This window comes from Capra hircus, chromosome 3 (assembly GCF_001704415.2).
Source record: "Capra hircus breed San Clemente chromosome 3, ASM170441v1, whole genome shotgun sequence".
NCBI lineage: Eukaryota > Metazoa > Chordata > Mammalia > Artiodactyla > Bovidae > Capra > Capra hircus.
In genome coordinates this window covers 1167353-1181167 of record NC_030810.1, presented here as the reverse complement: position 1 = coordinate 1181167, position 13815 = coordinate 1167353, and the positions used below count along the sequence as shown (strand labels likewise).

The window sequence follows — 13815 nt, the reverse complement described above, 5'->3', positions numbered from 1 at the left end:
ACAATCTTGAGAAAGAAGAAAGAAGGCATCATACGTCTTGACTTCAAACTATATTACAAAGCTATAATAATGGGGGAAAGACGGACTCTTCAAAAAGTGGTGTTGGGAAAACTGGGCAGCTACAGGTAAAATCATCAAGCTGGACCACTGTGTCACACCGCACACAAAAAGGAATCAAAACAGACTCAAAAGTTAAGACCTGAAACCACACAACTCCGAGAAGAAAACACAGGCAGTGTTGTCTCTGATATCATCATCCTTAATAATATTTTTACGGATCCATCTCTTCAGGCAAAGGCTTTTAAAAAAGCAAAACTAATCAGATGGGACTACATCAAGCTAAAAAGATTTTGCACAGTGAAAGAAACCATCACCAAGATGAAAAGGCCACCTACTGAACAGAAGATATTTGTAAATGAGATGTCTGATAAGGCATTACTACCCGAACCATATAAACAACTCATACAAGTCAATATGTTTTTAAAAGCCCAATCTGATTTTAAAGTGGGCAGAGGACTGGAATAAGCCTGTCTCCAAAGCAGACAGACAAACGGCCAACATACACACGAAAAGATGCTCAATATCACTAACCAGCACGGAAATTCAAATCAAAAACTCCGTGGGACACTACTTCACACCCGTCAGAACGGCCATCATCAAAGACAATAAATACGTGTTGGCGGGGATGTGGAGAAAACGCAACCCTCAGGCACTGTTGGTGGGAACGGAAATTGGGGTGGCCACTATGGAAAATAGCATGGATTAAAAATTAAAGCCAGAACTATGATACAACCTATCAATCCCACTTAGGCATTTATAATCCAAAGAAAAGGAAAACACTAATTTGAAAAGACATATGCACCCCAAAGATGCTGGGAAAGATGGAAGGCAAAAGGAGAAGAGGGTGGCAGAGGATGAGTTGGTGAGATGGCATCACCAACTCGATGGACATGAGTTTGAGCACGCTCCAGGAGTTGGTGATGGACAGGGAGGCCTGGCGTGCTGCGGTCCACAGGGTTGCAGAGTTGGACACAACTTAGCAACTCGACGACAAAACACCCCAATATTCACAGAAGCAATATTTACAACAGCCAAGATATGGAAGCAATCTAAGTACCCACGGACAGATGAACGTAGAGAAAGTGTGGCCTGTTTATACAACGGAATACTGTTGTGGCTGTTCAGCTGCCAAGCGGTGTCCAGCTCTTTGCGACTCCACGGACTGCAGCATGCCACACTTACAGCTGGGGGGCTCTGCGGCCTGGAAGGACACCTGAAGCTCCAGGACACACAAACCTGCCTTCTGCATCCTTCCTGAGACTCACCCTGCCACTCCCCACCTCTGCAGAACACAGAATGCTGGGTTCTGGGCAGAATCCCGACACCTATAAATTCCAGGCCCTTTATGTCAACCAGCAACCTTCCAGGCCCAGTGCCACTGCCCTTGCCCATCCCAGGCTGCCCCCCAGGCTGCGCCCGTTGTGGGTTCCCTGACTGCCCCAGCTCCAGCTCCCCGGCCACCTCCTCCCGAGGTTCCCCTGACCTTATCTGGCCCAGGCCCCAGCCTCCATCCCCAGCACCGCCCCTCCCCTCATGCTGAGGACATGGGCTCCCCGTGTATCGTCCCCACGGCCCACCCCCCAGCCCCTGACTCCCTTGCTCGAAGAGGGGCCCATCAACCGCTCTCCCCGCCCCCCTCGCTCCACCTCCTGGAGCTCGCCTGCTCTGGGGCACGCCCACCTCGGGCGGCACCCCAGTCTGTCCCCCGTCCTCCCCCACCGTCCTCATGACCGAGTCTGGACTCTGAAGGCCACCGCGGCCCCGCGCTCTGCAGTCGCCCACGATCACCCTGGGACACCGCGCCCTCCGCAGTCCTGCCTTCCACCTGCCCCACCTCAGCTGCCCTCGGGGCGGGTCTGGGGCAGGGGCCGGGACTTCTTTTCCCAGCCTGAAGGAGGGCTGGAGTCCAGGTGGGTGGACGAGAGAAGCCTGGAAGGCAGGGAAGTGAGAGTGAGGGTCCTGGAGGGCAGGGTGAGGGGGCATCGGGCACACACTCAAGCTGGAGTGTTGGGGGGACTGGGTTGGGGAGGGGAGGGCGAAGCAGAGGGGGCCTCGGACCACTCACTCCCCGCAGACTGACTCCTCAGCAGCTGTCTGGAAAGGCGGCTCCAGGGAACCCGGCCCTCCAGCCACGTGGCGTGACCCTCTACACACTCACAGGCGCACATGGACGCACACACTCACACAGGCATCCGCCCCAGTTGAACAGGGCAGGAGAAACCCCAACCCGCCACACCTCGTCTCCCCTTCCTGCGTCTGTGGGCGGCCCCCTCTCCTGTCCCTCCCTCCCCTCTCCCTCCCCTGCCCCTCCCCCTCCCCACTTTTCTCTGCAGCCCCGCCTCCCAGATGCTCCCACACACTGACTATTTCTGCACTGAACTCTGACCCCTGCAACCCCCCTGGCCAAACCTTGACCCCCATCAGTCACTTTGACCCCTGCTTATCACTGCCATGCGGTCCCCACTGCCTCTTGGTGGGCTGGCTCTCCCCTCTCCCTGACGCTCAGCCAAGCACCCAAGGGACGAGACCAGGCCGGTGCTCGGCCCAGCGCCCGGCAGGCAGCCTGAATAGGGCAGCACCGCTCCCCAGGGACCCGGCGTGTCCCCCACCCAGCCCCTCTCCAGCAGGTGACAGACCATCCCCCACGACGATGACGGCCCGGGGCCACAAGGGTAGGTCTGCAGCCTCCCCTGGGGCCCAGGCCGTGGGGGACAGGTGGGGCCCCCCTGGCCTGCCGCGAGCCCTCCCTCTTGCAGCCTGAGTGACTGTAGCTCCAAGTTCTCAGAGAGCTAAGAGGCCGCGTGGCCTGCCCAGCAACCAGAGAAGGGAGGCAGGATATGGGCGCCTCCTCTCACTCAGAGGGCAGAAGCCAGAGGAGGGCCTCGGTAACAGCACAGAACTTTCTGGAAAGGAAGCTTGGCTTTGCAGCAGCCCCAGGGATGTGTGACATCCACTTGGCTCCACGCACACTGGCAGCGCCAGGTCCCTACACGGTCTGAGTCTGTCCATGGGAGAGAGGAGCCCAGCCCGGACCGTCCCCGCATCCGAAATGCCAACCAGCTGCCCGAGGCACTCGGGGTCTGAGGGGGTGGCCATCCACTTGGCTGCAACCCCGCTCCAGCCGGAGTCTCTGCCGACGGCAACGAGGGAGGGGAGCATCCGGCAAGGAGGACCCTCAGGCTGGAGCTGGGCATGGACGAGGGCTGACAGAGCACGAGCTCCCATCACCATGGTGACCCCCAGGGGCGAGGCAGGAGGCGCTGAGTTTCCGGGAGAGAGAGGGAAGTGAGCGCAGCCCCGGCCTGTGGCCTGAGGGTGGTGGGGCTGGGGAGACGGCGCCCCGCCCAAGTTAAAACACACAGGGGCACAGCACCTGCTCGGGAGCAAGATAACGGAGCAGGGTGCAGCCCACGGGGAGGGGAGACGTGAGCCGGCACAACTGACTTCAGCGCGGCAACCACAGGAAGGCAGGCCGTGAGCCCTGCTGTTAAACCAGAAGCCGAGAGCGCTCCCAGGAAGTCACAAAGGGCGCAGCATCCACCGCGGCCTCGACCAGCGAGCCCGGGAAGGGACAGACCAGGTGTCACAGGCCGCAGAGCCCACGGCCGACCGCCCAGAGAGCCGGGGATGAGCGGCGGCCACGGCGGCCTGCGCGCCTGCACGCTGGGGACCTGCAGCCGGGCCCCCGGGGACGGCACTGGGGCTCGCCGCGGCGGCTGCGGGTCAGCCGCAGACACCGCTCCTGCCCTGGCCCAGGCCGGCAGCTGTGGCCTTCTCCACACCAGGGCTCTGCCTCCTGGAACGTGGGCCCCGCGGGGCAGGGACCGGCGTCCTTGGCCTCTGCAGAGTCCTGGGAGCCCGGTGCACACCGCGCGGCACAGAGGCACTCGGGCACAGGCTCACCGCAGGGGAGTGGGCGTCGCCTCGGGGGCGGCAGGGGGCGCGAGGGGCCGCCCGGCCGAGGCAGCGTCGGGGCGCCTACGATGAAGGCGGAGCTGAGCAGCTGAAGGCTGGGTGCGAGGTGTGAAAGCGGACGACGGTGATTCCCACGACGGAAAGGATCAAACGACGGCAACACACGGTGGACTGGAAAGCAACACATGAAAGGTGGCAACTGTCTCCGAAACTAAACACTGAAAATAATTACAGCGCCCGACAAGACGCTCTCGGACCTGGCACGCAATCGACTGAGTGAGCACGGACAGCAAACAGCGCGTCTGAGAGCAGGAGCTCCGGTGCGGCCGTCCCGGGCGGTGGGGCCAGCACCCAGGACGGGCGGCAGACGAAAGGGGACACTCAGTCGCCACTAACCCCGGGAAGTGGGCTCCAGCCAGGCGGCGCTCATGCCCTGCACCAGTCACTAGGCTGACTATACAGTTACAGGTTCAATTCAGTTCAGTCGCTCAGTCGTGTCCAACTCTTTGCAACCCCATGAACCGCAGCATGCCAGGCCTCCCTGTCCATCACCAACTCCCGGGGCTTACTCAAACTCATGTCCATCGAGTCGATGATACCATCCAACCATCTCATCCTCTGTCGTCCCCTTCTCTTCCCATCTTCAATCTTTCCCAGCATCAGGGTCTTTTCCAGTGACTCAGTTCTTCACATCAGGTGGCCAAAGTACTGGAGTTTCAGCTTCAACATCAGCCCTTCCAATGAATATTCAGGACTGATTTCCTTTAGGGTGGACTGGTTTGATCTCCTTGCTGTCCAAGGGACTCTCAAGAGTCTTCTCCAGCACCACAGTTCAAAAGCATCAATTCTTTGGCACTCAGCTTTATTTATGGTCCAACACTCACATGCATATGTGACCACTGGAAAAACCATAGCTTTGACTAGACAGACCTCTGTCAGCAAAGTGATCTCTCTGCTTTTGAAGATGCTATCTAGGTTGGTCATAACTTTTCTTCCAAGGAGCAAGTGTCTTTTAATTCCATGCCTGCAGTCACCATCTGCAGTGATTCTGGAGCCCAAGAAAAGTCTCTCACCATTTCCACTGTTTCCCCATCTATTTGCCATGAACTGATGGGACCAGATGCCATGATCTTCATTTTCTGAATGTTGAGCTTTAAGCCAACTTTTTCACTCTCCTCTTTCACTTTCATCAAGAAGAACTTCAGTTCCTCTTCACTTTCTGCCATAAGTGTGGTGTCATCTGCATATCTGAGGTGATTGATATTTCTCCCAGCAATCTTGATTCCAGCTTGTGTTTCTTCTAGCCCAGCATTTCTCCTGATGTACTCTGCATAGAAGTTAAATAAGCAGGGCGACAATATACAGCCTTGACGTACTCCTTTTCCTATTTGGAACCAGTCTGTTGTCCATGTCCAGTTCTCACTGTTGCTTCCTGACCTGCATACAGGTTTCTCAAGAGGCAGGTCAGGTAGTCTGGTATTCCCATCTCTCTCAGAATTTTCCACAGTTTCTTGCGATCCACATAGTCAAAGGCGTTGGCATAGTCAATAAAGCAGAAATAGATGTTTTTCTGGAATTCTCTTGCTTTTTCCATGATCCAGTGGATGTTGGCAATTTGATCTCTGGTTCCTTTGCCTTTTCTAAAACCAGCTTGAACATCTGGAAGTTCATGGTTCACGTACTGCTGAAGCCTGGCTTGGAGAATTTTGAGCATTACTTTACTAGCATGTGAGATGAGTGCAATTGTGCGGTCGTTTGAGCATTCTTTGGCATTGCCTTTCTTTGGGATTGGAATGAAAACTGATCTGTGGCCACTGCTGAGTTTTCCAAATTTGCTGGCATATTGAGTGCAACACTTTCACAGCATCATCTTTCAGGATTTGAAATAGCTCAACTGGAATTCCATCACCTCCACTAGCTTTGTTCCTAATGATGCTTCCTAAGGCCGACTTGACTTCACATTCCAAGATGTCTGGCTCTAGGTAAGTGATCACAGCGTTGTGATTATCTGGGTCATGAAGATCTTTTCTGTATAGTTCCTCTGTGTATTCTTGCCACCTCTTCTTAATCTCTTCTGCTTCTGTTAGGTCCAGACCATTTCTGTCCTTCCATGTGCCCATTTTGCATGAAAATTTCCCTTGGTATCTCTAATTTTCTTGAAGCGATTTCTAGTCTTTCCCATTCTATTGTTTTTCTCTATTTCTTTGTATTGATCACTGAGGAAGGCTTTCTTATCTCTCCTTGCTATTCTTTGGAACTCTGCATTCAAATAGGTATACCTTTCCTTTCCTCCTTTGCCTTTCACTTCTTTTCACAGCTATCTGTAAGGCCTCCCCAGACAGCCATTTTGCCTTTTTGCATTTCTTTTTCTTGGGGATGGTCTTGCTCCCTGTCTCCTGTACAATGCCATGAACCTCTGTCCATAGTTCATCAGGCACGCTATCAGATCTAGGCCCTTAAATCTATTTCTCACTTCCACTGTATAATCGTTAAGGGATTTAAGTCATACCTGAATGCTCTAGTGGTTTTCCCACTTTCTTCAATTTAAGTCTGAGTTTGGCAATAAGGAGTTCATGATCTGAGCCACAATCAGCTCCCAGTCTTGTTTTTGCTGACTGTATAGAGCTTTTCCATCTTTGGCTGCAAAGAATATAATCAAGCTGATTTGGGTATTGACCATCTGCTGATGTCCATGTGTAGAGTCTTCTCTTGTGTTGTTGGAAGAGGGTGTTTCCTATGACCAGTGCGTTCTATCGGCAAAACTCTTAGCCTTTGCCCTGCTTCATTCCGCGTTCCGAGGCCAGACTCGCCTGTTACTCCAGGCATCTCTCGACTTCTACTTTTGCATTCCATTACCCTGTAATAAAAATCTTTTGGGGGGGGTTAGCTCTAGAAGGTCTTGTAGGTCTTCACAGAACCATTCAACTTCAGCTTCTTCAGCATTACCAGTCGGGGCACAGACTTGGATAACTGTGATATTGAATGGTTTGCCTTGGAGACGAACAGAGATCATTCTGTCGTTTTCGAGATTGCATCCAAGTACTGCATTTCAGAGTCTTTTGTTGACCATGATGGCTACTCCATTTCTTCTGAGAGATTCCTGCCCGCAGTAGTAGATATAATGGTCATCTGAGTTAAGTTCACCCATTCCAGTCCATTTTAGTTTGCTGATTCCTAGAATGTCACGTTCACCCTTGCCATCTCCTGTTTGACCACTTCCAATTTGCCTTGATTCATGGACCTGACATTCCAGGTTCCTATGCAGTATTGCTCTTTACAGCATCGGACCTTGCTTCTATCACCAGTCACATCCACAGCTGGGTATTGTTTTTGCATTGGCTCCATCTCTTCATTCTTTCTGGAGTTATTTCCCCACTGATCTCACAGGCATTGGAGGAACTGTGAGGAGACACCCCATGTCTAAGGGCAAAGGAGAAGCCATAGAGATGGTGGGAGGGGCAAAACCGTGTTTGGAATCATCCCCACACCTGGGAATCATCCGCACACCTGGGAATCGTCCCCACACCTGGGAGTCGTCCCCACACCTTGGAGTCGTCCCCACACCTGGGAATCGTCCTGGGAATCATCCCCACACCTGCCAGAGACACTTGGGGGCTCAAACATACCATGTGCCCACCAGGACCCAGAGACCCCACAGAGACTGAGCCAGAACTGTCTTTGAGTGTCTCCTGCGGAGGTGCACATCAGCATGGCCTGCTGCAGGGGCAGGGGCTCTGGGTGCAGCAGACTGGGTATGACATAAGCCCTCTTGGAGGAGGTTGCCATTAACCACACCGTAGAGCTGCCAGAACTTACTCAGGACTGAGGAAACAGACCCTTAGAGGGCACACACAGAACCTTGTGTGCACCAGGACCCAGGAGGAAGGGCAGTGACCCCGCAGGGGGCCACTTGCTGTGAGGGTCCAGGAGTCTCCGGCAGAGGCGTGGGCTGGCGGTGGCCTGCTGCAGGGTCGGGGGCACTGAGCGCAGCAGTGCATCATGGGACCTTTGGAGGAGGTCACCATTATCCTCATCACCTCCACCATGGTTTGGCCTTAGGTGAGGCCAAACACAGCCCGGCCCAGCAACAGGAAATTGGATTAAAGATTCACTGAGCATGGCCCTGCCCATCAGAACAAGACCCAGGCTCCCCCTCAGTCAGTCTCTCCCATCAGGAAGCTTCCATAAGTCTCTTATCCTTCTCCGTCAGAGGGCAGACAGAGTGGAAACCACATCACAGGAAACTAACCAAACTGATCACATGGACCACAGCCGTGACGAACTCAGTGAAGCTGTGAGCCATGCTGTGTTGGCCACCCAAGACAGACGGGTCACGGTGGAGAGGTCTGTCAAAACGTGGTCCCCTGGAGAAGGGAACGGCAAGCCACTTCAGTGTTCTTGCCTTGAGCACCCCATGAACAGTATGAAAAGGCAAAAAGTGGGACCCTGAACGATGAACTCCCCAGGTCAGTAGGTGCCCAATATGCTACTGGAGAAGAGTGGAGAATAGCTCCAGAAAGAATGAAGAGCTACAGGTAAGCAGGTGAAACCACAGTGTAAGAAAATCGTTTGTAGAACCTGAGCGCAGCCTCGTACAGTCTCATCCAGGGTTTCTTCCTAAGCACACTAGCAAACTGGGCCCTCAAGGACAGGACGGACAGAGTGGACCACAGAGCAGACATTTCCACGTGGCCAAGTTCAACCGAGAGAAGGCCTTTCCCATGGGAGCCGGAGACGGGGTGGGGTGTGCTTTAGGGGGTCCTCACAAGTCAGGGAGAGCACACCTCCCCAGGAGAAGCAGGCAAGGGGAAAAACAAATGCAGAATCGGCGTGTGGAAGTGAGCCGTGAGCTGAGGGGTGCGGCACCCTGGGGACTGGACGGGCCGACACCACCAGAGCCCGGGGCTGGCGGGGCGGGGGAGGGACACGACCAATGACCTCCAGAGGGCGAGCCATGGATACAGAACCAAGGTGTGAAGAGCTAATCCCCGTGAATTTAGACAAAGTGGAAAACGGGCCAACAGCGTGTGTGCAGCGGCCTTGCACATGTGGACGGTGAACCTACATGCCCATCAAAGGGGCATCAGGCAGACACGCTGGGGTTCCTGCATGGAAGTGACAGGACCCCACAGGGCGCTAGGAAGGCAGGTTAAAGTTCAAAGTGCACCTTTCTGTTTTGATGATGGATGGATGGAGTGCATGGAAAAGCACACACGTGTGCATGGGGTGCTGGAGGACATATGTGCGTGTGTGCACGTGTGCACAGATTAAAATCGAAACACATTAAGGCATTATCCTTGAGTAGACTGGGATGCTTTCTGCTGACTTCATCTTGCACAACCAGAATAAAGACTGTTTTCATTTGGGGAAAATGATGTTGCAGATAAATAGCACAGATGTTCACAGCCTAGGTTACAGCGTGACCACGCTCCCACTGTAGGTGTGCATGTGTGTGGTGTGCACACATGTTACATATGATGCCTTCTGTTGTACAGGCGCTCAGTCGTGTCCGACTCTTTGCAATCCCATGGACTGCAGCACGCCAGGCCTCCCTGTCCATCACCAACTCCCGGAGCTTGCTCAAACTCCTGTCCATTGAGTTAGTGATGCCATCCAACCATCTCATCCTCTGTCGTCCCCTTCTCCTCCTGCCCTCAATCTTTCCCAGCATCAGGACTTTTTCCAATGAGTCAGCTCTTCGCATTAGGTGGCCAAAGTGTTGGAGTTTCAGCTCCAGCATCAGTCCTTCCAATGAACACCCAGGACTGATCTCCTTTAGGATGGGCTGGTTTGGGGACTCTCAAGAGTCCTTTCCAACACCACAGCTCGAAAGCATCAATTCCTCAGCACTCAGCCTTCTTCACAGTCCAACTCTCACATCCATACGTGACTACTGGGAAAACCATAGCTTTGACTTAAAGACCTTTGTCATCAAAGTGATGTGTCTGCTTTTTAATATGCTGTCTAGATTTGTCATAGCTTTTCTTCCAAGCGTCTTTTAACTTCATGGCTGCAGTCACCATCCGCTGTGACTTTGGAGCCCAAGAAAATAACGTCTGTCACTGTTCCCACTGGTGTCTACATAGACTCTCGGCTGAAACTGGAAGCACACACCACAGTGCCAGCCGCGTGATTCCAGGTGCTGGGATAACTGTCATCGCCCATTTCTTACTTTTGTGTATACGTGTTCTATAACTCATAAGTCATCGTTAGGAAAGTTTTCCTTCTGGCAGATGTAGTGAGAGGCACCCACGTCCCCCTCCTCCAGGAAGACACTCCACAGCCACGTCACGTGTCCCAGGGTGGCTTGCAGCCAGAACTGGCTGAGGCAGGTGCAGAGGCCCACCCCCAGCCTCCACGGGGAGCCCCTCGGCACAGCTAGCCCAGCTCCAGGGCGACGGCCAGGCCCTCTCCTCTGCCCAGCTGCCGTCCTCAGCCCTGCCGGGAGCAGCAGGCGGGACGGCCCCAGCGAACGTCCCTCGGGGAAGGAGGGAGCCTCACGAGGGAGCCCGGTCCTCGACAAGACACTCCGGAAATCAGGCCAAACCAGCATGGCTGCAGACACCACGCTAACCAGCGAAAAGCCTGCTGGGTTGGGGTCCTCCCCGGCTGGGCTCCACCCACCCCACCTCCTCTGCCACCTGCCCACCCCGCCCCCATTCTGTTCTCAGCAGCACCTTCCACCTTCCTGCTGGAAGATGGAGTCCCCTGCCCTCACGCCTCACCACCCCTCCTTCCGCCCCTCCATGGGGGCAGACGCGCCACCTGGGGACCCTCCTTCCTGGCTCACGGTCACCCTCTTGTTTCCCCTCCATCAGTTGGGGGTGATTCCCACATCCACCAGCCCCCCTAGAACAGCCCTGGCAAAGCAGACGTTCAGTAAATGCGCATGGAGAAACGGATGCCCTGGCCACTAGTGGACAGCCTGGAGCCCGTGGGCAGGAACAGGAGGTGCCGCCCCACCCCCTGTGAGCCGCGATGAGCCCAGACACCCCCACCTCCTGGCGGCACCTTCAGAGCACGCTCCAGTCTTGACGCGAACCCACCGCCCTGCTCTCCCGACAGACAGCCGAGGCCAGGGGGGTCAGATGCAGAGCCCCTGGCCCGGGTAGGGGTGCGTGCGCACGTGCTGACGATTTAGTCGTGGCCGAGTCCTTGGGACCCCATGGACTGTCGCCCACCAGGCTCCTCTGTCCATGGGGTTCTCCAGGCAAGAACACTGGAGTGGGTTGCCACACCCTCCCCCAGGGGGTCTTCCGCACCCGGGGATCGAACCTGGGTCTCTTATGTGTTCTGCACTGGCAGGCGTGTTCTTTTACCACCAGCGCCACCTGGGAAGCCGGGTCAGGGTGGAGAGGGTTCAAACCCCTCCAGGGGGGCCGCTTTATTTCAGGGTCAGAGAGCAGACCCCCACCTTAGAGTCCTCAGGGCCAGCAGCCCAGAGGCGGCCCCACGGGCGGGTGCCAGCAGGGGGGCCGGCGGCCCAGCCCTCCTGGCCACGGAGCCCAGCGCCACTTCTTCACTGAGGTCCATCCACCCTCCAGGACTCCTCCTCCTGCTGCTCCCCTGGACAAGAAACTGGCAGGGAGCAGGGGGCCTGGGGGTGAGGGGCCGGGCCATCCCCGAGGGGCCCACGTGCCCACGCAGGCCAGTGGCTGCTGCTGGAAGCGCCGCCCAGAGCAGCCTCTTCTCTCGGCTCCCCCGCGTCCCACCGCAGCAGGGGCGCCCAGAGCCCAGGGCCCGACATGGGGTGAGCGCTGCACAGGCGCGCTCTGCTCAAAGCTCATGTGTGCACGGGATGCATGGCGAGAACCAGCTATCAGGGCAACTGCTCCTCAGAGATGACCCAGGCCTCTGTCCTGCAGCCCCCGAGGTGCGGGTACTGTGGCCAGATCCAGGGTGCCCCCCACAGCAGTCTGTTACTAAAAGACCCATTTCACAGAGTGGGAAATGGAGGTGATGCTGTGGATCAGAGCTCCAGGGGCACGGGCCCAAGGGCAGGGGTCCGTCCAGCCTCTCCACTGGAGCCGAGGACAGAGTCTAAGAAAGAGCAGGACACCCCTGCCTCCCCCCCGACCCCAGCAGGGCCCAAGCCGCCTGGCCATGTCCCAGGGGACAGCTCTGCACACCACCCTGCCCAACAGCGGCCTCGCCGGAGCAGCAGGGCCAGGGGGAGTCACCGCCCTCAGCCCCCGCCTCTCCTCCCTGCGCGCCTCCCTGTCCGCACACAGGCCCCCTCCCCGGGAATCGCACGAAGTGGCTGGAACTGGGGAGATTCCGGGGCATGGCCGGGGCCACCCTCCCGGCCCCGCAGCAGCCCAGCCGCCCCGGCCTCACCAATGGCCACGAGGCCGCTGCAGTCCCTCTTGTGGAAGTCGGACCAGGCCTTGGTCTTGCAGTACTTGCTGCAGGCCAGGATCCCGTAGCAGCGGGTGCAGGGTGCCAGGCGCACCCCGACGGAGCGGCCGCACTGGTAGCAGAACTTGAAGAAGGGAATCCTGCAAGGGGGCGGGCGGGCAGGGGCGCCCGGCGCGTGTGCCTGAGGCCCTGGGCGCCGGGGCCCGCCACGTCCTGCGCTCAGAGCGGACAGCTCACGAGTCCCGGTCTAAGTGTGTCCAGCCCGGCACTACCCAGAGCAGGAAACAAGCCCCCACCCTGTGCTGGCCAACACCCCCCGGGCAGGAAATGACAGCCCCTATGCAGGGATCCCCCGTCATCACCACGGTGAGGGGTGGCAGGAGTCTGCAGTGTCTGGTTCTGGGCGGATCTGCTTCGGGGCCGGGGGACAGTGAGCTGGGTGCGGGCCCTTCCCCCTCCCGCCCGCCCACCCCCCGCCCTGCCCCCCAGGGTGTCCTGGGCAGAAGCTATCTGGGACGCCCGTGGGGATAACACAGCACTGGGCATGCAGGGCTGCCCGTAACTGCAGGGACGGGGCAGAGCTGGGGCCCGAGGGGGCCAGCAGTGAGGGGCGAGGAGGGCCTCGGCCTGACGGTGGTGGGGGGCATCTCCGAGCAGCAGAGCTGGGCTCACCCCCACTTAGCCACTCCCCCCTCCCCGGGGGTCATGGAACCCACCCAGAGCCACCCAGGCCAGTCCACAAGTGAGCCTGCAACCCCCGGTGCCCCCATCCTGACTTGAGCCACGGCCTGCAGCAGAGCTGGGCCTCTCAGGAGCGACGCTGCCCCAGGCAGGGAGGCTGCAGCAGGCTCGGCATCACCACCCAGCAGGGCACCACCCAGCCACTTACTGCTCCTGCTCCGGCAAGTCCTGGCCCTTGGGCATGCCACCCCTCCGCTTCAGCCGGAGGCAGGGGGCCAGCTCCGCTGCACCGAGAGAGACCTGCATTAGACTCCACGGCCCCCGGTCACACGTGATGCCCACCTGTGGAGGGCGGCACTGTGCTGCCCGCCTCCACCACCCGGTAAGCCCCCTCCCCGGCCCTGCAAGGCCGGCGGGGCAGGCAGCACTGCCCTTGAGCGGCCCCCAGCAGGTCCAAGGGCACAGAGCGGGCTGTGTGCCCCTGCTCCTGCACCCATGCCCCGAGCTCTGCAAGCCTCCTAGCCGTCGGCCCCAGCTCCGGGTTCCTGACTCCGCTTTTAATGGCCACAGGGCAGCAATAGCTCCCCTCTGGCCTTGGCCAGCTCACGCGCCCCTCTGGTCTGGAGACCCTTGGCTCTGCTCTCTGGCCACTGGCGGCAGGATGCCCAGAGGGCTGGGGGACAGGAGAGCAGAGAGCCCCCCGACAGTAATCACCTGATGCTCAACCACACCCCTCTGCTTTCTTGTGCTTAGACAATGCGCCAGTCCTCTCAAGGAAGGCCACCCATCCTCCACTCCCCC

The 13815-nt window shown here is 57.5% G+C and overlaps 1 protein-coding gene across 1 annotated transcript in view; it reads right to left on the bottom strand.

Moving 5' to 3' along the window:
• The window catches only part of ANKMY1 (ankyrin repeat and MYND domain containing 1), a 53574-nt gene that overhangs the window by 9321 nt on the left and 30438 nt on the right, over positions 1-13815 (bottom strand). The window contains exons 16-17 of the mRNA XM_018040054.1: positions 13223-13298; positions 12313-12473 (exon numbers count right to left, since the gene is read on the bottom strand). Coding sequence (XP_017895543.1) covers positions 12313-12473; positions 13223-13298 — 237 coding nt within the window. The remainder of the gene's footprint in view (positions 1-12312; positions 12474-13222; positions 13299-13815) is intronic.